Source organism: Rhinatrema bivittatum, chromosome 8, assembly GCF_901001135.1.
Source record: "Rhinatrema bivittatum chromosome 8, aRhiBiv1.1, whole genome shotgun sequence".
NCBI lineage: Eukaryota > Metazoa > Chordata > Amphibia > Gymnophiona > Rhinatrematidae > Rhinatrema > Rhinatrema bivittatum.
This window is the reverse complement of record NC_042622.1, coordinates 11,946,750-11,970,142: the sequence shown is the minus strand read 5'-3', so window position 1 is coordinate 11,970,142 and position 23,393 is coordinate 11,946,750. Positions and strand designations below refer to the sequence as shown.

General features: G+C 47.7%; 1 protein-coding gene across 2 annotated transcripts in view; it reads left to right on the top strand.

Moving 5' to 3' along the window:
* COL9A3 (collagen type IX alpha 3 chain) overlaps nt 1–23,393 on the top strand; it is a 103,238-nt gene that overhangs the window by 38,220 nt on the left and 41,625 nt on the right. For both annotated transcript variants that reach the window (XM_029611944.1, XM_029611943.1), the window contains 16 exons: nt 276–329; nt 4,955–5,008; nt 5,115–5,168; nt 5,791–5,844; nt 6,187–6,240; nt 6,982–7,035; nt 11,299–11,352; nt 12,126–12,170; nt 12,388–12,441; nt 14,302–14,355; nt 14,663–14,716; nt 15,048–15,119; nt 16,934–16,969; nt 17,597–17,641; nt 19,296–19,328; nt 22,364–22,510. In XM_029611944.1, coding sequence (XP_029467804.1) covers nt 276–329; nt 4,955–5,008; nt 5,115–5,168; nt 5,791–5,844; nt 6,187–6,240; nt 6,982–7,035; nt 11,299–11,352; nt 12,126–12,170; nt 12,388–12,441; nt 14,302–14,355; nt 14,663–14,716; nt 15,048–15,119; nt 16,934–16,969; nt 17,597–17,641; nt 19,296–19,328; nt 22,364–22,510 — 918 coding nt within the window. The remainder of the gene's footprint in view (nt 1–275; nt 330–4,954; nt 5,009–5,114; nt 5,169–5,790; nt 5,845–6,186; nt 6,241–6,981; nt 7,036–11,298; nt 11,353–12,125; nt 12,171–12,387; nt 12,442–14,301; nt 14,356–14,662; nt 14,717–15,047; nt 15,120–16,933; nt 16,970–17,596; nt 17,642–19,295; nt 19,329–22,363; nt 22,511–23,393) is intronic.

The following is a 23,393-nucleotide window of genomic DNA, read 5'->3' as shown; positions in this document are numbered from 1 at the left end:
AGACGTGGTCACTCTGGACAAGGGATTGAGATGCACTGGCAAGGCCGCCATGGGTTCGCTTGCCATCTCGTTGTCCGCGCTGTGCCTGTTCTGATTAAAATGGAGACTTGCGCACTGAGGTCGCCCACGTTCTGTGGAAGATCTTGCGTGCGTGTCAGGGCGCTGCCGAGTTCACATCACGGACCGGAAGAGGGTGGCCGTGCCCTCTGTCATTCATGCCAGTTACACTCTAATACGTTTTTTTTGTTTTTTTGTTTTCTTTTTTCAAATCGCAGGGTGATCCCGGCCCTCCAGGCCCGGCTGGAGCTCCAGGCAGCGTTGGTCTGCAGGTAAAGCTATCGTTTCAAACTATTCGGCACAAATCACATGTATCGCTTTATTTATTTACATCATGTGTTATGCCCATGCTAGGCAGAGAACAAAAACATGTAAAATACAATTAAAATGATTGGCTTAGTCCTTATATTGTGCTGATCTTGTCTCATCTTGGAAGCTAAGCAGGGCTGGGCCTGGCCAGTACCCACTACCAGCCTAAGCCATCACGAGCACTTTCTGAAAGAACATGGCTTCCAACAGTTTAATATCTTCTAAATCAGGTAAAACAAATCGGGTAAAGCCTTGCATGGAATGGGTGCCAACATGGAGAAGGCGTTGGATCAGTAATAACCTCTTTACCCGGGAGCCCGAAGCTCAGCTGGGATTACAAGGGATAAGTAACTGAGCCATGGAAACTAAAAGGAGGAGCTTAAATTGCACGCGTGGTTGAACTGGAATCCGTGGAGTCGCTGCGTGTTCCCAGGCGTGGCCTCTCAGCACCAACCAATGTACTTTCAGCTGAGAGGAAGGAAGACCAGCAAAGATGGCCTGATAAGCACCAACAAATGGCGTGACAAGTATCCTGACTTTAAGACTGAATTTTATTTATTTATGTAAACGTTTTTATACACCGCAAATAGGACAGGGATCTGCCCGTCTAAGCGGTTTACGGCAAGACATTCACAGTTAAAAGACAAACTAAGCTATCATAAAATAAATCACGTTTACAGTAAAAACATTATTAAAACAATCTCTGCAGCGAGTATGCGGTAATAGTTATTGAATATTACAGGCAATAGTATAGAGAGAAGTTTTCAGAGCTTTCTTAAATTCTTTAGTATTGGCGGTTAAGCGGATTTGTCCCTGGAGAGAGTTCCACAGGATCGGGCCCGCAATGGCTTAAAAGAAAGACGAGTGAAATTAGACACCCCCCTCTCAAATTTCGTACTCGTACTACTTTGAATTGCAATCGGATTCCCAGCCATGCATAAGAATGATTTCTTGTACAAGAAGGTAAATTAGGACAGCAGGAAAGAAAAAGGGCTCCAGTTTTAGCAAAGTTTAAAAGTAAAGGGCTAGGCGCGCCTGGCCTATTTTAAAAGGCCTGGCGATGCGCGTAAAGCCCCAGGACACGTGTAAGTCCCGGGGCTTTACAAAAGGGGCGGTCGGGGGGCTTAGAGCAGGGCTGGGGAGGAAGGTTAGGGGAAGGGGTGGGAAGTTCAGGTTAGGGGGAAGGGGGAAGGGGTGGGAAGTTCAGGTTAGGGGGAAGGGAACGGAGGAAGGCAGCACGGCTTGGCGCATGCAAGGTGCACAATTGTGCACCCCCTTGCGCTCGCCGACCCTGGATTTTATAACATGCGCGCATGTTATAAAAGCAGGTGTACATGTGCGCGCACATGTAGGCCGCGCGCCGGGTAGCGCGCGCACATGTAGGCCACGCGCCGGGTAGCGCGCGCACATGTAGGCCACGCGCCGGGTAGCGCGCGCACATGTAGGCCGTGCGCGTTGCTTTTAAAATCTACTCCAAATTGTTCCACATGCAAGAATCTGCAAGGGTCAGACAAACGTATCATTTACTGGAAAATGTAATTGCATGTCGTCTGCATCCATTGCAAATTCAATCTTCAGATGATCCAGCAAGAACAGGGAGGTTTTAAATATATGAGAAATAAAGTTGCTGAGAGTACTGACCCTTGAGGAACTGATTGCTCATCATTGAACCGTACCTGCTGCTCTCCGTCCTCAGGATAAGATGGAGGACATTCCTAAAACAGCTCCACAAGTACCTAACGTCCTCAGTGGCTCCAGCAGAACGGAGTGATTGATCGTATCATACGAGGCCATAATATCTATAAAATACTGCTGGAAGAGTATTACCAGCAGCAAAATCACGAAGGAGAAAACTTACGATGAAGAGCAAAAGGGTTCCCGTGCTGTGCTTTACTTGGAAACCACCTTGTTGGGGTGTAGCACATTGTTAAAATAAATAAAAGTCTCAGGCTGGGAAAGGACTCATTTTTCTAATCGTGGCAAGATTAGAATTGGGTTGGGAACCAGAAAGACAGGCAAGAGGCAGGTTGCTTTCTTCAGAGCTGGCCAAACTAATGCCTGCTTAAACTTATTGGGTACTCTTCTTTCATTTGGAGACAGATTGACCAGGTCTAGAAAATAGTCCAAACAATCAACTCTATGATCAAAAATGGACCAGGCTCTGATAGGCAAACTGAATTTTTAAATTTACACATTGGCGATTCTTCCTCACTCTTCCGCACTTTCTGAAATTGATCTCACTTACCTCCAACAGCTGATGAAAAGGAAAGATTGTACCAATAAGATTTGCACCCAAAGACCCAGATAATTTATCAACTACCGTAGTAACTGCAAATTCCTGGGGACTGAATTTTAATGCAGAGGTAGTTACCAGGCCTAGTAATAGCTTATCAATAGTAAGAAAAGGTTCGAGTGGGCGATTAAGTGAGTTTTGTAAACGAGTAGAAAATTTCGGCACGTTTAGCGGATGGCACCATTTTGATGTCCTGATGAATCAGATAAAAGATTGATCTGGGGGGAGGCTCGGGTCTTGGCTGAGGCTCCAGCATCGGCCTGGGCCTTGGCTGAGACTGCAGCATTACGCTCAGGCCTAGGCCATAGCCCCTGCTTTGGGCCTCGGCCTATGCCCTAGGCGAGGCCCCCAAACAGGGCCTGCACGTCCCAACAGACGAACTAGGTGGTCGCCTAGGGTGCCATCCATTAGGGGGCGGCAAAGAGCAGCCATGGGTGGTCGCGAGCGGAGCCCATCCCAGTCAAGGCCGAGAGGAGTAGAAAGAGACTTAACGGGCCACGCATGGCACCCATCATGCTCGCAGCCAACGTATGTATGAGAGAGCAATGGTGTTCGAGAGAGGGAGGTAGCCTGTGTAAGGTGCTTGTGTGAGTGAATGAGACAAGGGAACCTAAGTGTGTTTGAGTGAATGAGGTTGGGGTGGAGCTGAGGTCTCGACCAGGGGGTTGGGGAACAAGGCAGAAGGTTCACCTAAGGCGCCTAATACCCTTGCACCAGCCCTGCCCTGAAGCATTCCTTTCAATGAATAAGGTTTGTTTCATTCAGGGCCCCTGAGTGAAATGAATTGCCCTTATTTATCATGTTTTTGAAATGAATGCACATCCCTATTAGCTCCCCAATGCAGAGAGGTTTATAGCTGTTGTCTTAATGCTGGAGATTTGGCTCCTGGTCACAGGTGTTGTAAAATTAGCTCTGAGAAGAGTTAGATTTCCATGCATAAAAAGATCATTTGTGCACATGAAAGCTGTTTTTATGCGCGTGAAACTATTTTATACGCACAGAACATATTAACGCTGCTCGGGGTTCAGTTTGGCAAAGCTGCTGGTTCTGCCCCTGTTCCTCCTGGATTGTGCCCTGAGCTTCCTCCTCCTCCTCCCACTGAGTCAGCCGTACCAGACTGGGCCTTGAGGTCCTTTTCCCTCCCATCGGAATCGCTGGAATCGGACCGGCTTTCCCCCCCCACCCCCCCCCAGCTGGAACCCATCAGCAGCGGGTGGAGCTGTTACTACTTAGGGGACCCCGGGGGGCCTGGAGCCCCGGCACATGCAAACACATGGCTTATTGCTTTGGCCCCTTGAGTGCACGCTCAGAAGCCTATAAACAAGATGGACGTGATCAGAGGGCGGCTACTAAAATGGTCAACGATTTTCATCATAAAGCATAGAGGGAAAGACACAAAGGTCTAACACTGTAAAACCTGGCAGGACAGGAGGGAAAGAGGGTACACGATGAGAGCTTTTCAAATGTTTGAAAGGTCTAAATGCACAAGAGCTGGGTGACCCTCTTTGAATGGAAGGAAGCCTCTGGGAGGAGGGTGAAAAGGTGGTGGATGCCTGGAGGTGCTGGAACCAAGGACGGTATCGGAGCTGAAGAGCCGCACGAGACAAGCACAGGGGATTTGCGAGGGAGAAGAAGGGGCTGTGAAGCTGAGCAGGAGATGCGGATGGGCCCTGTGCTCTTTATCCGTCGTCATCCTCTGTGTTTCTCCAAGGAGATAAAGCAACTTTCCTGAAGTCGCACACAGAAAGCCACAGTTTTAAACCACCTGCCATCGAATTTCCGAGCCGGGGTCGAGGACTCGGTGGCATGCGACCAGGCGGGGGATGGCGCTTCCTGCTGCCGGTCAGGCTCACGGCCCCGCTCCTGAATCATGTGCCCATCTTTTTCTGGAAGTTATAGAGCCTTCACTTTTCAAGAAAATGAGAGGGGGTTTTTGAAAGTTAATCTCACCCTTTAATTTCTAGGCTTTCCTCATTTGTATGGACGTAACCCAAGCCTTGCAGGGACCTCACACTGTGTGGTAAGAAGAAATGGCTGGGACTGGAAGGCAGTGCTCTGTGCTGGCACTCGGCCCACCTTGCCATTTCTTTCTTTCTTTTTCTTTCTTTAGATTTTAATACTCCGCTTTTCGCACTTTTTTCGGCGCTTCGAAGCAGATTACATGCGGGTACTGCAGGTATTTCCCTGTCCCCAGAGGGCTCACAATCCAAGTTTGTCATTCATGTCTTCTATATGTGACCTGCCCGTGTCTCTACTGCAAACCGGAGTTTGATTGGTCTCGACTTTTGTTTTTAGGGGCTACGAGGTCTGCAGGGCTTTATTGGGCCACAAGGTACTCATGGGGACAGAGTAAGTAAAATTTGGGGTTCCTCAGCTAAGGGGGGGGGGGGGGGGGTTTGATTGTTGAAATGGGAAGTGATTCCGTCAAATGCTAACTTCTTTCATCTTGGCACAGGGAGACCCAGGCTTCCGAGGACCCCCTGGACCTCCCGGACCTCCTGGGAAAGCTGTATGTATTGATTTTTTATTCATTAATAGTCACTCTCTATGGCAAACCACCTGCCACTCTTAACCTCCGTAGGCCGTCCTATTGCTTAACTCTTTTATAAATGTTTGTAGAATGCTGCCTCTAGTGGCCGGAGGTCAGACATGCAGGGGAGGAGATTAGCACAGCTTTTGTGCTCCTGCTATCTGTCTTTCTCCCTTTCCCCCAGGTCATCCCCCGTTCCTCTCTAACACACCCTCCGCTTCTACACCCACCCTCATGCTCTCCTCCCCACATATTCATTAACTGGATAACTTCTGAGTTCTGTCTAAATGCTTCTGAATATGGACCTCGTTGTGTACATCTGTCTTTGACAAAATGTAACTTTTAAGCTTGATAATTAGCAGCTGCTTGACTATTGGTAAATTACTACCGAGATTGCTGAAATGCATTTATACGTCTCTAAGCCGCAAAGGAGCACACATTCTGTAGCATGACACCAAAATGTCCATAGAGGAAATGCAGTTAATTTTGACTCCTTTGGAAGCAGGAGGCAGGCTGCATCGTGCTCCAGTCTGAATAAGATCAAAAGGTTTGAATTTTGCTTTTGTGAGTAATGCAATGTCTTCTCCTCCTTTAAATCAAGGGAGACCAGGGAGTTCGAGGGCATCAAGGCTTCATGGGTCCCAAAGGTGGTGATGTAAGTAAAATAAAACATTTTCGGATGGCTCATGCATAGGGGAGGGGACAGCCTTCCCTAGTTAACAGGAATGTGCTCTCTACTAAGGCAAACTCTGAATCCCTGAGTGGGTTGAGAGTAGGGGATCACTCTCAGAGTACCCAGCGCATCCCGAGGTGGCTTAGGAGTCACCGAGTGCTCCAGGGATTCAGAGTTGGGCTGAGAACTTACTCTCTCATGACAGAGGGGGGGGGGGGGGGTGCAGAGGTAGACTGGGGCTCATGTTCGAGAGTGGGAAGAAGGAGGTTAGTGTGGGGTAGGTTTTAAATACTGGTTGATCTGTAACTTGCTGTTTATTTGCAGGGTAGACCTGGTCCGAAAGGAATGCCTGGATCTGCTGGACCCATAGGAGAACCTGTAAGCACTTGTCCTGTTGGTTGCAGATATTCATCAGAAGTATCCCTGAAGATGTGATAGGACAGTCGGATTCCCGCTCCCTACCCATTCCCATTCCATTCACTCCCGTGATCCCCTTCATCACTAAAAATGAACAGCACGCACAAACATGATTTAGGTACATTGTTTAGGGGCACAGAACAGGACCTCTGCACACGATTCATGTTTTGCACACAGATTATGGTTAATGCGCACACAATGTGTGGCAGAAGCAGAACCATGTTTTGTGTGCATAAAAAAAAGCAATTTGTGCCCCTAAGAATTGTGAGCAAAATATCTGAGCTAGGAGTATAACATTTCTGCTCATAGGTTGGGTGCACAAAACCCAGATAAATCATATTTTATGCACTTAGATCCCCAGTACAGTACACTGGCAGCATGAACTCCAGATTCAGTCACATAGACTTAGACTAGCCCCGGAAACTTTACTCCACCTCTGACTGGGAGTAAGCCAGGACGCCTCTCTGCCCTGGGGAGTAAGAGCCAATGCCTTCCTCAGTAGGAGCTCCTATTTTCACTCTGGTTTGTGTGCACGTTTCAAACTCCTTGCTACCTTGGGAATCAAGCTTACCCATAACAAATGTGTGCGTGCAGTCTGGTGCATCTTATTACACAGGGGCGATACTTGCTGTGCAATACCAGGGAACTTGCAGAGGGCTGAATGCTGGTGACCTCAGTGCTGTGCTTCCTGCTCTGTTACAGGGGATGCCTGGACATGACGGGCGAGATGGAAATCCCGGAATCGATGGTGAGAAGGTTTGTACCCCCGTGACATCCTGCTTAGGGATAGGGTGCAGAAGTCAAGGCGTGGATTAAGGTCCTGGCTCTCTCCAGGGGTAGGCAACTCTGGTTCTCGAGTGCTGCAAGCTGGCTGGGTTTTCAGCACATCATGAATATGCATGAGATGCATTTGCATGCAATAGAGTTAGAGCATGCTAATGTATCTCATGAATATTCAGTGTGGATATCTTGAAAACCCAGCCGGCATGTGCAACAAGGACCAGAGTTGCCTACCCCTGCTGTAAATCAGCTATAGTAGTGGCTCCCAAAGTTGTCCTGGGGACTCCCAGCCTGTTGGGTTTTCAAGATATCCCCCATGAATATCCATGAGAGAAATTTCCTTGCAAGGGAGACAGTATAGGCTAGGCGCTGTAGCCCTGGGTACTCTTACACAGTAACATAGTAATGTCAGCAGAAATAGACCAAATGGTCCTCAATCTGCCCCGGACAACCTGCACAGAGTAGTAATGCCTACTCTGTGCAGGTTACCCCCATGCTTTCTGTTAAGGGTAGTAACTGCCGCTCCATGCAGGTTACCCCCATGCTTTCTGTTGAGGGTAGTAACTGCCTGCTCTGTGCAGGTTACCCCCATGCCTTCTGTTAAGGGTAGTAACTGCTGCTCCGTGCAGGTTACCCCCATGCTTTCTGTTGAGGGTAGTAACTGACGCTCTGTGCAGGTTACCCCCATGTTTCTGTTAAGGATAGTAACTGCCTGCTCTGTGCAGGTTACCCCCATGCCTTCTGTTAAGGGTAGTATCTGCCGCTGCATGCAGGTTACCCCCATGCCTTCTGTTAAGGGTAGTATCTGCCGCTGCATGCAGGTTACCCCCATGTTTCTGTTAAGGGTAGTAACTGCTGCTCCATGCAGGTTACCCCCATGCCTTCTGTTTAGAGTAGTAACTGCCGCTCTGTGCAGGTCACCCCCATGTTTCTGTTAAGGGCAGTAACTGCCGCTCCATGCAGATTACCCCCATGTTTCTGTTAAGGGTAGTAACTGCTGCTCCGTGCAGGTTACCCCCATGTTTCTGTTAAGGGTAGTAACTGCTGCTCCGTGCAGGTTACCTCCATGTTTCTGTTAAGGGCAGTAACTGCCGCTCCATGCAGGTTACCCCCATGTTTCTGTTAAGGGTAGTAACTGCTGCTCCATGCAGATTACCCCCATGTTTCTGTTAAGGGTAGTAACTGCTGCTCCATGCAGGTTATCCCCATGCCTTCTGTTAGGGGTTGTAATATTATCAAAACCAAGCAAATGTCAAACTCAAAACAAAATTACTGTTGGCAACATTTTTATAGGGTGAGCAGCTTTCTTGATAATTCAGACAATGCTGCTGTTTGACGTGCTTTGCTTTTGGACTTGGCCTTAGAAGTGGTCCTGCGCTTTTCCCCTAATATCTGCATATCAATACCCCACTGATATGCAGGCATTGGGTAAATAACCAGGTAAGAACATAAGAAATTGCCATGCTGGGTCAGACCAAGGGTCCATCAAGCCCAGCATCCTGTTTCCAACAGTGGCCAATCCAGGCCACAAGAACCTGGCAATTACCCAAACACCAAGAAGATCTCATGCTACTGATGCAATTAATAGCAGTGGCTATTCCCTAAGTACACTTGATTAATAGCAGTTAATGGACTTCTCCTCCAAGAACTTATCCAAACCTTTTTTGAACCCAGCTACACTAACTGCACTAACCACATCCTCTGGCAACAAATTCCAGAGCTTTATTGTGCGTTGAGTGAAAAAGAATTTTCTCTGATTAGTCTTAAATGTGCTACTTGCTAACTTCATGGAGTGCCCCCTAGTCCTTCTATTATCCAAAAGTGTAAATAACCGATTCACATCTACTCGTTCAAGACCTCTCATGATCTTAAAGACCTCTATCATATCCCCCCCTCAGCCGTCTCTTCTCCAAGCTGAAAAGTCCTAACCTCTTTAGTCTTTCCTCATAGGGGAGCTGTTCCATTCCCCTTATCATTTTGGTAGCCCTTCTCTGTACCTTCTCCATCGCAATTATATCTTTTTTGAGATGCGGCGACCAGAATTGTACTCAGTATTCAAGGTGCGGTCTCACCATGGAGCGATACAGAGGCATTATGACATTTTCCGTTTTATTCACCATTCCCTTCCTAATAATTCCCAACATTCTGTTTGCTTTTTTGACTGCCGCAGCACACTGAGCCAACGATTTCAAAGTATTATCCACTATGATGCCTAGATCTTTTTCCTGGGTGGTAGCTCCTAATATGGAACCTAACATTGTGTAATTATAGCATGGGTTATTTTTCCCTATATGCATCACCTTGCACTTATCCCCATTAAATTTCATCTGCCATATGGATGCCCAATCTTCCAGTCTTGCAAGGTCCTCCTGTAATGTTTCACAATCTGCTTGTGATTTAACTACTCTGAATAATTTTGTATCATCCGCAAATTTGATAACCTCACTCGTCGTATTTCTTTCTAGATCATTTATAAATATATTGAAAAGCACTGGTCCAAGTACAGATCCCTGAGGCACTCCACTGTTTACCCTTTTCCACTGAGAAAATTGACCATTTAATCCTACTCTCTGTTTCCTGTCTTTTAACCAGTTTGTAATCCACGAAAGGACATCGCCTCCTATCCCATGACTTTTTTAGTTTTCTTAGAAGCCTCTCATGAGGGACTTTGTCAAACGCCTTCTGAAAATCCAAATACACTACATCTACCGGTTCACCTTTATCCACATTATTCACCAACTGATAATAACAGTAATATAGTACTGAAGTTTTCAAAAACTGAGATTTTGGGTGTGGGGAAGGATTACCAAACCCAGCATTAGGAGCACTGTGACGTCAGATAAAGTGAGAAGTCTGGGGGTGGTAGTGAATGTGCAATGTGAAAGGACGGATTTATAGCTCCAAAGTCTTGGGCACCCGAAGCCGTTCTTGGCCAGTGGAGCAGTTAAGATCTCGGTATGATCTTTAGAGCATTGTGAAGGGCTTTTGATAGGGTTGCCCATGAGGCTGCTGTGTGGGGGGACTGGGAGGGACCTTACTTTGGTTCCCTATTGCATTATCTGTAGTTCAGTGGCCCTCGGTACTTAGGGATAATAGCAGGCATGAGCCAGGCCGCTTGTTTCGGGCTTCGCGGTTTTACATTTCGATGCCTTTCCATCCGTGGCACCCCAGCTTTGGAAGAGTTTCCTGGGTTGGCGAGGAATGAAGGAAATGACCTTAAATTTAGGAAGCTGCTTAAAGCTTCTCTTTTCCCATTTTCGGGGGTTTATGAATTGTTGAGGTGGTGGTTGGGGCGCCAGTAAGTGAGGTTGGGGTCTGGGAGTGATTCTTTATGATATGTTTTGTGTTATTTGCTGTTGTGCTGATCTGTTCTTGTCCTTCTTGGTTTTCTTTTATTGTGCATGTTTTATAGTATATTTACTGGCCATGCAGTGTACAACATTTTTAATAAACACATCATTGAGCCTCTCTCCTCGTCTCTCCTCTGAGATGGTTGCTTGCACTGAATTTAGTTGCTGTAGAATCCACCCCAGAGATGGCTGCAGTACTGTTTTGCCTCAGTGTCCATTTGCTGCATGGTCCCACCTGTTTCACCTAATTCAGTGTTGTCACGTGTAGTTGCTAGAATCTGCCATGAGCAAGTTTCTGAATGAAGCAGGATTACATTTCAAGAAATGCAGGAGAAAGGGACAATATCTCGTGGCAGTCCCCAGTGTGGATTATTGCTGGGAAGAGAGTGTGGGACGTGCTTTCATTCCTCATAGAGGCCTCAGAAGGTTAAATGGTGCTCGTTTCATCCTCTTTATGGAGTCCCTGGTGGGGATGGACACTGCCAGGGACCAGCGTCAGCAGCTGGGTTTCTTGTCTCGCTGATTCTGATGATGATAAGCTATGAAATACAAGTCCTACTGAACAGGACAGGAACAGATGGGGTTTCACACGCACACCACTTGACCTCCTGTGTTACTTTTCCAGTAGTTGGGCCCTGGACGACTCTTACTCAGGCCTAAGTGTACATTAACGAGATAAAATCTATTTCATTAATTAACTGGGGAATAGAAATAAAGAGTGGGTGCATTTTGGGTTTCCGTGTGAGGCGTGTGCAGGGAGAGGGGGGCTTGGCCCACACTCGGCCATCCCGTGTGTCGTAGGTTTGGGGGTTAATGAGAAATACTCTCCCAGCTGTGGGGGGGCCCTGGAAGGAAACTGCTCTCATGCTGACCCTCTGCCTCTTCACAGGGAGACTCTGGCCTTGGCGGGATTCCTGGAGAGAAGGGACCCGGTGGACTCCCTGTGAGTATCTGGATCTTTCTGGTCTGGAGGGTGGGAGGAGAGTGCCTCAGCTTTTCTCTGGCTGCTCAACCTGTCATATGGCTAGGCATCTGCGTTTTGGAAGAAAAAGTAAAAGGGCAGCCCTGAAGCCCAGGTCCGCAAAAGAGAGAGCCGAGCGCCTCACCTTGTTGGCGTCATTGCTGGTTTGAGCTAAGGGAAGGAAGGCTGTGGAGTCATCAGCCGTGTGAGAGTTTGTTTACCCTGTCCTGGCAGAGCGGATCTGCCCGGAACCCAAACGATGTGATTTCTGGCCCTTTTCTTTCTGAGCTTTGGAAGATCGGTTGAGAGAGCAGAGCCCCAGGCCTCCTGCCTCTGAGGATAGGGCTTAGAGCGCAGGCCTCCCGGTGGTTAAAGTCAGTCTGGTTACTAAGGGCTCTGTGCGCATGCGACAGACTCGCTAAGCCGCACGGCGTCATTGGTTCCTGCGGCAGAGGTGGCCAGCACTAGCGCAGCGCGAGGGTCGTAGGCAGAGGGCTCTAGAGATGACATTTGCTCGTATTACGCCCGACTGTTTATCCGTGGGTGCAAGATACACTCGCAGTTTTAGACCCAGTAACTGATTCCTTTCTCAGAAATAACCGAATCCGGCTCTGGAAATAGGAAAGAAAAGCGATTGTTTGTTTTTTGGGGTCTCCCCTTCCGTGCTGTTTATCTGTGAGTATTGGACAAGATGATCTCGCTGACGGCGTCTTCTTTCCTGCCCTCTCTCTGACCCTGTGGGGTTTGTTTTCTAGGGGCTGCCTGGAACAGCGGGTGCCGGGGGTGAAAAGGGGCAGCGGGTAAGTGGTGCCATCTCTCTCTCTGACTGCTAGGGCAGCGGTGCCTTCTCTGCCGCAGGAGGGAGATGAAGGGGTCCCCTGCCCTACGCTCTCCGCACTTCGGGAAGTTTGATTTCTTTTGCACATTTTATCCGTTAGTTTGACTCCTGAGGGAGTGATTGGGGGGGGTCAGCCTTGGCAATGACTTAAAAACCTAACTGATGCTTTCTCCCTGCAGGGCAACGCCGGGGAGTCGGGAGAGGCGGGTCCATCCGGAGAGCCGGGCATCCCTGTACGTATCTCGCCTGCACAGAATGACCGCGTCAAGGGATGGGGGATTTCAATGACATTTGGAAACCAAAATGAAACAAAAAACAAAACAAAACCAAAACAAAAGTTTGCTTGTTTACACTTTGTTTAGAAAATATGGCAGCGGTGTCCTCCACAGCAGCCTACGCCTACCACCCAACCCACTTACCCCATCCGTGAATCGAAAGGGCAGGAGCAATCCCCGGTCGGTCCTCCCCCACCCAGCCTCCGTCTCAAAATGGCCCCCGTTGGCCTTGAGGCCAGCAGTATTTTGTGGCACAGAGAGAGAGAGGCGCGGAGATTCCTCTGTACGGGGTCACGGCCAGCTGGCGCCGCACTGGGATCGCTCCTGCCCTTAGATCCGGAGTCCCGAGGGTGCTGTCGGGGGCTTTGGTGACGGTGGTGGCAGTGGCAGAGGGGGAGGGGGGCAGACTCACTTTTTGTGTCGTTTTTTGCTTTGCTTTTTTTTTTGGGGGGGGGAGAGGTTCGCTTCTTGTTTGTTTCATTTTAAATCGATGAAACAAACAAAATAATAAAAAAAAAAAAATGTTCAGCGTACACTGCTACCGCTTGTTATTCCACCGTTTGGAAAATACTCCTGTAAAACGTCATTTAGCAAAGCGCCTTGACGTTAAAGCTCTCATTTCTCCTTTCAAGAGGCAGAAATAAGGTCAACAACAAAAGAAAATATCAGGCGATCCCTTTTTATTGGCTTATCGAGCAGCTTGTTCTGTCGCACACGCTCCTACCCCAGAGTGTCTGGGCCTGCTGCGGCCCGGCCTCAGGAAGGGAGTGAAACCTCCTAAAGCTAGTCAGGAAATGGATGAAACCAGCCCAATAAAAAGGTTTCACCTTCCTTCCTCTGAGTTCAGGGAGATTAACATGGTGCCCTGACTCACCTTAATGTTACTGGTCCTGTAAAAACGCCTCTTCCAGCTGCAGCGTGGCAGGAATAAATCTCATGTGGGAGATACCAGAGCTTGCAGAGCGTGGGAGGATCTCGGCTCTCCTGAGGAAGCCACACGACACAAAGCTCAAATTCTCGCACTGGCACCTGGGGTTTGTGAAATGGCATTGCTGAAAGCTGTGTATTCAGTGGTTAGAGCAGAGGGCTGCACACCAGGGAAGCCAGGGGTCAAATCCCACTGCTGCTTCCTTGTAACCTTTATCCTCCACTGCCTCAGGTACAAAGTTAGGGCCTTATTTACTAAGCATTTTCCCCTTAGACACAGAATGGGAGAAAAGCCCGTTTGTGGCATGGTACTGGTGGACTCCAGGCGCTGGGTTTGTGGGAGGATGCAGATAAGGTTCGGGTAGGCTGCAGGGTGGTGAGGTTGAGTTTCGTGAATTGTGTTTGTGAGAAGAGCTCATGGGTTGCACGCAGCAGGTTGTGGGATTACCGCGGGTGGGTTTCAAGCTGAAGGAGCCGCGTGCTGCAGATCTCATTGCTATGGCTTGATGGAGCCTGCTACCCAGTAATGTTCTGTGCTCAGCATCTCCTTCCTTGTCTCCACATTTGCTACCCGTTCTCTCTTCTCCCCCTCATTCTGTGGGGATTGTGAGATCGCTTTTCTCATCTCCACCAGACGCCGCAGGCTCACTGTCCAGCAGCTCCACCCCTCCCCTGCCACACTGGAGTCTCGCTCACCTCTGCGCCGCTGGCACACGCTCCCTAACGGCACTCTCCCTCCTTTCCCCCGAGGGAGAGCTGGGGCACGCTTTGTGTTCACTGTTCTGCCTGATGCCGATTTAGAAAATCATGTAAAATCCCCGATGGCTAGTGCTGGGGCGGGCTTCCAAAGTTACCAACATCTTCTGCAATCGCAATGTCCTCTCCTTTCAGGGTAATCCCGGGCCCCCCGGAGAGAGCGGCGAGGCCGGACCGCGTGGACCAGCTGTAAGTAGCATACTGCACTCTCGAAGGCACGTCGCAGGTCAGGGGCACGTTAAGGAAGGAAGGAGCTCCCACCTTTACTGCCCCTGCCAGTTCCAGGGAAACGCCTTCAGCACTGGGTTGTCTCATTCAAGGACTTCAGAAAGTTTCTCGTCTGCACCTCGCCAGCCAAACACGGCACGCTTCCAGGAGAGGCGCACTGCCCCTTGCACAATGCTGGGGAAAACACACCCAGGGCTGTGCTTTCTGTGGCCTTACAGAAGACATTGCTGCTGGTGAAACTTCTAAAACAGTTCTTTCCTTTTCTTAGGGTAAAGTTGGACTTCATGGTTCAATAGGGGTTCCTGGTGTCCAAGGCTTCCAGGTCAGAAAGCAACTGTTTAATGCATATTACTGCGTATGTTACTGTGCACTGTATGCATATTACTGCGTATGTCACTGTGCACTGTATACATATTACTGCGTATGTCACTGTGCACTGTATGCATATTACTGCGTATGACACTGTGCACTGTATGCATATTACTGCGTATGTTACTGTGCACTGTATGCATATTACTGCGTATGACACTGTGCACTGTATGCATATATGCTGTGCAGTAGTGCAAGTGTGCACTGCACTTAAAATGATTGCACATTAAGCTGATGGGCTTCGTACCTTGAAACCGCTGCACCTTATTCCCTATTCTCTGCAGGGCATGAAAGGGAGCATGGGCAATCCCGGCCTGGCTGGCCCAACGGGAATTCGAGGTGGATTTGGGGAGCGGGTAAGGCCCAATGTTCAGATCCGTGCAATTCATGCACACTCCGTGTCTGCTGCTGTATGAACTGAGACAAATGGGCAGGAGGCGGCAGTAAATAAATAAATAATTCGGTTTTCGATGGACAAACACTGTAGGGATAGTTTGGAATATTCCCTATGTAAGAGGGTTTCTTATAACAGAGCTCACACCGGGGAGGGGGAGAGTATCTGTATTTTGGGGACTTTGAAAGTAACAGTAGAAGGTTTTGTAAAAACTCTTCACTCTGACTCCTCAAAGAGTCCCAGCCAACCGGTAACGTTTTTTCACCAGAATTGGTTTCCTAGACTAAGCTGCTTATCAGCGAGCTGATCACTCCCTCAGTTGGATAATGGCACTGGCGCCCCACTGCGAGACTTCAGGGCTGCTGTGTGCTGACAGCTCGCTCAGTTTTACATGGGAACATAAGAAGGGCCGTGCTGGGTCAGACTAATGGTCCACTGAGCCCAGCAGCCTTCTCTGACAGTGGCAAGTCTGGGTCATGTGAAAAGAAGTAGCCAGAAGATCCTAAATCACTCCCACAAGTAAGAGAGGGTAATCCTCAAAGTTGTGCATTTAGGTCAAGGGCAAGGTACAGTACAGGGGGTGAAATTCTTCTAAGCACAAAGGAAGAGGGTGATCACATCTGATGATCTTAAGGAGGCCAAACTGGTGGATAAAATGACGGTAAAAGCCAGAAAGCTGCTTGGCCCCATAGGGAGAGGAAAGGTCAGCAGAATAAGGGAGGTGACATTGCCCCTGTGTAGGTCCCTGGTGAGACCTCACTTGGGATACTGAGTACAGTTCTGGAGACCCCACCTTCAAAAGGATAGAAACAGGATGGAGTCGCTCCAGAGGGAGGCTACTAACATGGTCTTTGTTCTGAAGCACATGGGGATAGACTTAAAGATCTGAATGTGTGCACCCTAGAGGAAAGGCGAGATAGGGAGATAGGATAGAGACATTCAAATATCTCAGAGGTATCAAAGTATAAGAGGTGTTTGTTGTTTTTTTTCAAAGGAAAGGAGGCTCTAGGTTACGAGGGGGGTCACTGGATAAGGAGATTTATAAGGAAATATTTTTATTGTTTTACAGAGAGGGAGGTGGATGCATGGAACGGCCTCCCAGTGAAGGTGGTGGAGACAAAACCAGCATCTGAAATCAAGGAAGCCTGGGATAAGCGTAGGGAGTGTAAAGCTGAATCAGTTGAGGGGATGGGCAGACTTGGTAGCCACACGGGCATTTTCTGCCATCATGAATCTGTGTTTCAAATCTGCCTTCCTGATAAGTATTATTGGACCTGTCCTCCAGAGACTTCTTCAAACCTCGCGATGCCACCAGTCTCCACCACATTCCTGGCAACAAACTGCAGAACCTATTTGCGAATTGACTGGAAAAAATGTTTTTCCTAAATTTGTTTTAACTTTGTTTTAAGGCGTATCACCTAGGCAAATGACCGTTCCCTAGGTAGCTGTAACACCCCACTCCTGATTTTATAAATCTCAGTCTTATCCCCTCTCTCACCTCTTCTCCAAGCTGCTCCATCCCCAGAATCATTGTTGTCGCCCTTTGCTGTACCTTTCCCTGCACTTCTCTTTCTTTCTCTGAGGTGGGGTGAGCAGCCAGGAATCGTGCAGAGCCATTACAGCATTTGCAGTTCTGCTTTCTATTCCTTCTGCTTGCCTGGCTGCTCCTACACTCCGTGCTGGCGTTTCAGCGCCTCGTCCGCAGTTACTCCAAGATCTTTTTCCCGTTGCAGGAATGCACATTAACATTGTTTTCCCTCCCTCCTTTCCTTCCAGGGTCCTGCTGGAGTTTCTGGACTCAGAGGTGACCAGGTGAGCTGAGTGTTGTGCACGTGCAAGTCGCAGGTGCCCGGCGCTCTTCTCATTTGCATGGACTGCCGTTGCTCTCCTCTGCAGCACTGTCTTTCCAGACTCCTCTAAAAGAGCGAGAGATTGAGACCTGAGCCGAGGAAGCATCTCCCACACCCAGCTATCCTGTGAGATGAGTTCAAAACCAAAGGCTCGTTGTCCTAGACAGTCGAGACGTGCATTCGAGCTTAGAAGCTTGTGTAGATCCAGCAAGGCCCTTCTATCGGCTTGTAATGCAGAGGAGCTGCTAAGGGGCAGGGGTATCACAGGGTGCTGGTCAGTCCGAGGGCAGGTGCGTAATCTCTTGTCTGAGCTGGATGCAGGAATTTTGGGAGACAAAGTTTATTTAACCTGTGGCTGTACAGAGGGGAGTGTACATTGGGATTTAGGTGCTGGTAGAAGATGCAACAGGATGCTCTGTGTGCATTACTGGCTGACCGGCACCCTCTGCTGGGGTAGCCTGTTAGGAGCGCACACTCTGCTTCCAAGGCCCTGTCTTTCCTGCACATCGGATTAGTATTTCTAGCACAGCACCAGGCCTCGGGTAGGCGTCAGAACTTTCAGGACTCAGACTTTTGTTTCTCCTTCCAGGGCATCGCTGGCTCTGACGGGCTCCCAGGAGAGAAGGGAGAGCTAGTAAGTAACACCCAAACCAAGAGCCCCCAGCCCTACTGTGCTGTAATATGGATTTAGAGTTATAGGATGGCATGGCTAGAAGGGATTTGGTTGCTGGTGGAAGATGCACAGGGCACAGACTGGCTAAAGGTGAGTTTGCATTCAGTGTTATAGCAGGGATGTGGCTAACCTGGTGCAATGTATTATTATGGAAATGAAATGTGATACAGTCTGGAACACCCAGATGTTCTGCTATAATGTGCTTGAATGCATCGGGCATTAAACTGATGGCTAACACACAAAACTCACACTCATTTATGGTTGTTTAACACACTGCAGGAAACAGACCCCTATAGTACAGCGCACATTAGGGTCAATTTTCAAAAAATCCTTGGTGACTAAACTTTCACCCAAATTCAGGCCTGCAATGCATTTACCTGGATTTAGGTCCCTAAATTAAGGTGCCCATTAGTGAAAGTCAGCGCTAAGGGCTTAGTGCTCTCCCCGCCCTAACTGCGCCCCAGAGCAGCACGCTTTCTGATGAAAACGGGGTCCTACGTCGGTCTTTATCTGCCCCCATTACTATGTTAGGCACGCAGTCCTGGTCCACTTTCAGAGGAGTTAGGCACCCAAACCCTTTAAAACTTCTGTCCCGAACAGGGAAAAGGATTCTTAAAAGCATAATTAACACTGGATGTTTAAAAACTGCGAGGATTTGCCCAGATAATGTTCAGCGTTCTCCAGACAAAGCCTGAGATTTAACTATTTCCTCCCATGCCCCCATCTAAATTTTGTCTGGGCCACTCCTTACCCGCACAGAACTTGCCCAGATACAAGTGAGCAGCGCCGGGGCTTCCTGGGACACGGCTGACCTTCAGCTTTAGCTGGACACGGGCATCCTGGTAACTCTGCTTGACTGAGTAGCTTCCTACCCTAAAGGAAAACAAGGCGCAGGCCATTGACACCCCAATCCCTAATATCCCCCCCCCCCCCCCCCCCGCAGGCAATGCCCTCTCTCCCCTCCCTCTTACAAGAATAAAAAACGCAGACTGCTGAGTGGAGCCAGATCCCCGCCCTCCCTCCCTCCCTCTGCCCCGCGTTATAGACAAATACCAGGTCAGAGGCACTCGGCTCCACCCCCTGCCTCCCGCCTTTTAAAAATAAAATGTGGTGGCCTAAATCCCCCACCCCGAACCTTCAAAAGTGTCCACTAAGCCCAACAGGGAGAGAAGCTCTCGCCTCCCCCCACTGGGCTGACAGCTCCCAGCACTTAATATTCAATGAGTGGTGCGGTGAATAAATGAATATTAAGTGCCGGTACCTGTCAGCTCAGCAGGAGGATTTGCTGCCCCCCACCCCCCCCCCCAAACATTGTTTTAAATAGAGAATGTGGAGCGGGTGCTCCCCTGGCCTGGGACTTGGGTTTCACTTTGGGGAGTGAGTAGGGACAGAGCTGCGCATGACCCCTGGATTTATTAACGCGAAGGCAGGGGAAATCGGGGTGCCAGTACCCCCCACTGTTTTAAACATTCAGAAGCCCAGTGAGAAGCAAAGATCCCTGGATCACTTTATCCAAGGATATTCCCAGATAAGTGTCGCTGAATATTCGGATAACGTTATCCAGGCAGCCTTCATCGGCACTGTACAGCTTTATCTCATTTGTTTTTTTTTGTAGGGTCCCAATGGCCCTGCTGGACAAAAAGGAGAGGTAAGAAGAGAGAGAGGTTGCACTCTGGATCTACAGCTTCTTTCTTACCATAATAATCGGAAGAAAATTCCAAGTGCAACAGCTGCGAATCATTTTCATGATGGCAGAATGAAAGGTTCTCCGTAGACGAGAATGTAAGATGCCGGATGTTCAGCGCCGGTGCTGGTGGCTCTTTGGCTGATTCTAGGACGGGGAGGGGAGCTTTTCTTGTCAGCAGTTTTGCTTTTCAGTTTTGGGCTCGCGCCATATATTTTATGGGAAAGCCAGAAGAACATAAGTTACCATAGTGGGTCAGACCGAGGGTCCATCAAGCCCAGTACCCTGTTTCCAACCATGGCCAATCCAGGCTACAAGTACCTGGCAAGTACCCAAACATTTGGGGAAGGGGGAATCTCTTCCAAAGGGATGGGCTCCACCTTAACCAGGGTGGAACCAGACTGCTGGCGCTAACCTTTAAAAAGGAGATAGAGCAGCTTTTAAACTAGAACAAAGGGGAAAGCCGACAGTCACTCAGCAGCGCATGGTTCGAAGAGAGGTATCTTCAAAGGATACTAATGATGCATTAGAATTAGGGCATCCCGACAGTGAGGTTCCAATAATAAGAAAAGTAGTCCAAGTGCCTGTAACTAAAAACTCACCTGAGCTAAAAAATTCTAACTTATCCCTATCAATTAAAAAGCAGAATGAAAATACAAACAAAAAACAAACAAATGTTTGTATGCTAATGCCAGAAGTCTAAGAAGTAAGATGGGAGAATTAGAATGTATAGCAGCAAATGATGACAGACTTAATTGGCATCTCAGAGACATGGTGGAAGGAGGATAACCAATGGGACAGTGCTATACTGGGGTACAAATTATATCGCAATGACAGAGAGGAGCACCCGGGAGGCGGTGTGGTGCTTTATGTCCGGGATGGCATAGAGTCCAACAGGATAAACATCCTGCATGAGACTAAATGCACAATTGAATCTTTATGGGTAGAAATCCCTTGTGTATCAGGGAAGACTACAGTGATAGGGGTATACTACCGTCCACCTGGTCAAGATGGTGAGACGGACAGTGAAATGCTAAGAGAAATTAGGGAAGCTAACCAAATTGGTAGTGCAGTAATAATGGGAGATTTCAATTACCCCAATATTGACTGGGTAAATGTATCATTGGGACATGCTAGAGATATAAAGTTCCTGGATGGAATAAATGATAGCTTTATGGAGCAATTGGTTCAGGAACCAACAAGAGAGGGAGCAATTTTAGATCTAATCCTCAGTGGAGCACAGGACTTGGTGAGAGAGGTAATGGTGGTGGGGCCGCTTGTCAATAGTGATCATAATATGATCAAATTTGATTTAATGACTGGAAGGGGGACAGTAAGCAAATCCACAGCTCTCGTGCTAAACTTTCAAAAGGGAAACTGATAAAATGAGAAAAATTGTTCGAAAAAAACTGAAAGGAGCAGCTACAAAGGTAAAAAGTGTGCAAGAGGCGTGGTCATTGTTAAAAAATACCATTCTAGAAGCACAGTCCAGATGTATTCCACACATTAAGAAAGGTGGAAAGAAGGCAAAACGATTACCGGCATGGTTAAAAGGGGAGGTGAAAGAAGCTATTTTAGCCAAAAGATCTTCATTCAAAAATTGGAAGAAGGATCCAACAGAAGAAAATAGGATAAAGCATAAACATTGGCAAGTTAAATGTAAGACATTGATAAGACAGGCTAAGAGAGAATTTGAAAAGAAGTTGGCTGTAGAGGCAAAAACTCACAGTAAAAACTTTTTAAAATATATCCGAAGCAGAAAGCCTGTGAGGGAGTCAGTTGGACCGTTAGATGATCGAGGGGTTAAAGGGGCATAAGAACATAAGAAAATGCCATACTGGGTCAGACCAAGGGTCCATCAAGCCCAGCATCCTGTTTCCAACAGTGGCCAATCCAGGCCATAAGAACCTGGCAAGTACCCAAAAACTAAGTCTATTCCATGTAACCATTGGTAATGGCAGTGGCTATTCTCTAAGTGAACTTAATAGCAGGTAATGGACTTCTCCTCCAAGACCTTGTGATTATATTGTTTTGTGATTAAAAAAGATTTAAAGTGTTTCCTCTAATTGATGAATGTGAGATACTTCTTAGTGACTGTTAATTTCAGTGTCTTGATTGCCTATTGTAAGGACTGGGACTGGTTCTAGCAGTTGTTTTTGGTTTGTCATAATAAACCCTGATAAATATCCATGAAAAATAAAAAAAAAAACCAAAACAAAACAAATGAAGGTCCCTACATATAAAATTATCATCTGCAAAAGCAGCAAGTCTAAAGCCCACATGAGCCACAGACATGCCCTTCATCCTCAGAAGTCTCAAAAGCTTCCAAAAATGAAGGTAAAAGGGGCAGCCTTGACTCCTACCTCCTTGGGGGCAAGATTTTGCAGGAGACCCGCAGATCTGCAAGGATCCCAGGGACTTTGCAGCTACTTTTACTGCAGGGGCAGTGATTTGATGCTGTAATTCGGTGGCTAGATTTAACCACAGAGCGCTGGGGGTTTTTGTTTTTCAAACACTTTATTAGCAGCAATTGTAAAGTACAAGCACAGTAAAAAAAAAAAAAAAAAAAAATAGATAAATCTCACGTCAAGCTCTTTTCTTAGTTTTTCACTCCACCTCCCCTCAACCCCAACCTTCTGTCAAGTCCAAATAATATGGATTGAGAAAACACCACAGTTTGTTATTAAATTCCACAAAACATAGCTCTGAGTAAAGAAAAATGTAATAAGTTACCCCAAAAACTTCTGGCATGTGGGGTTAATTTAAAGGGCATAACGATTTAATCTCTTCAGGCAAGGAGCCTCTAAAGGGAGTCCAAATATTGCAAAAACTCCAATATTCCCTGAGGGCTGTTTTGTTTTCTGTCCAGCTGCTTACTTTTTAAGGACAAAGGTTTTTTGGAAGTTGTCTTCCCTAGGTTAGCCTAAGAGCAGCTTCTCGGTTACTGTACGCATTCTGCTTCTCACCTTCTTGTGGGGTTTGTTTGCTTCTCTATTTAGCCAGGTGTTAGAGGTGAGCTGGGCCCCCGAGGTGCTGCTGGGCCCAATGGCACCGCTGGTGTTCCAGGCATTCCAGGCCCTCCCGGACCAATGGGCTTCCAAGGAGAACAAGGAATTCCCGGCATCACCGGAAGAGCCGGCATTCCTGTAAGCTTTACTTTTTTTTCCCCAAATGTATAAATAGTTCTTGTGATCAAGCACAGTAAAGCCGGGGTAAGATACCTATGAAGAGCCAGTTTGAGGATGCTTACTGTTACTCAGCTCATACCAGATCTTTAAGGTGGAATTATGCAAGAAAGTACCTTTTATTCTCAATACTCTGAAAGACCCGCAGCGTCCATGGCGGAGAGGATAATTTAGTCTGCAGGTTAGTATATTAATTCTATGTAAATGCTATAAATAACAAACCACAACCAAGGGGTTCCTCTTCCTGTATCTGAGGCTAGCACCAAATCCCTTTCCAGAAGATGCGACTTCTTTTGCAGTCGGTCTTGACTAAGCAGAATTATGTTGTGCTGGTATCTTGGTGGATTTCAGGATTTTAGATTTCTACCATCACCTGAATTTTCAGCATTATACTCACTGCATACAAAGTTAATTCTTACAACACTTAAAACACGTACGTCTCATCACCTTTTGGGCTTTGTCCTGGGGGGGACAGTGATCAACAGCTTGCAGCGTAAGTCAGCACGCTCTACTGGAAGAAGGTGAGGGAAAATGGACTGAGATGATAGAGTGAAGGTAACCATCTGGAAATGTAAAACAGGAGACTTTCCTTAAAGAAACATCAAAGAAAAGTTTGTAGCTTTTTTTTTTTTTTTAGAGAAAGCAGAGTTGCTTATCTGTAACAAGTGTTCTCCAAGGACAGCAGGATATTAGACCTTACAGAAGGGTGACATCATCAGATGGAGCCCGACTCGGAACTTTGATCTCAAAGAATCTAGAGCTTTCAAACATACCCTACTGAGCATGTGCAGCTGCAAATGTCACCCTGCCCCCTAGGCAGAGTCCCTCAGCCCATGATATAGTT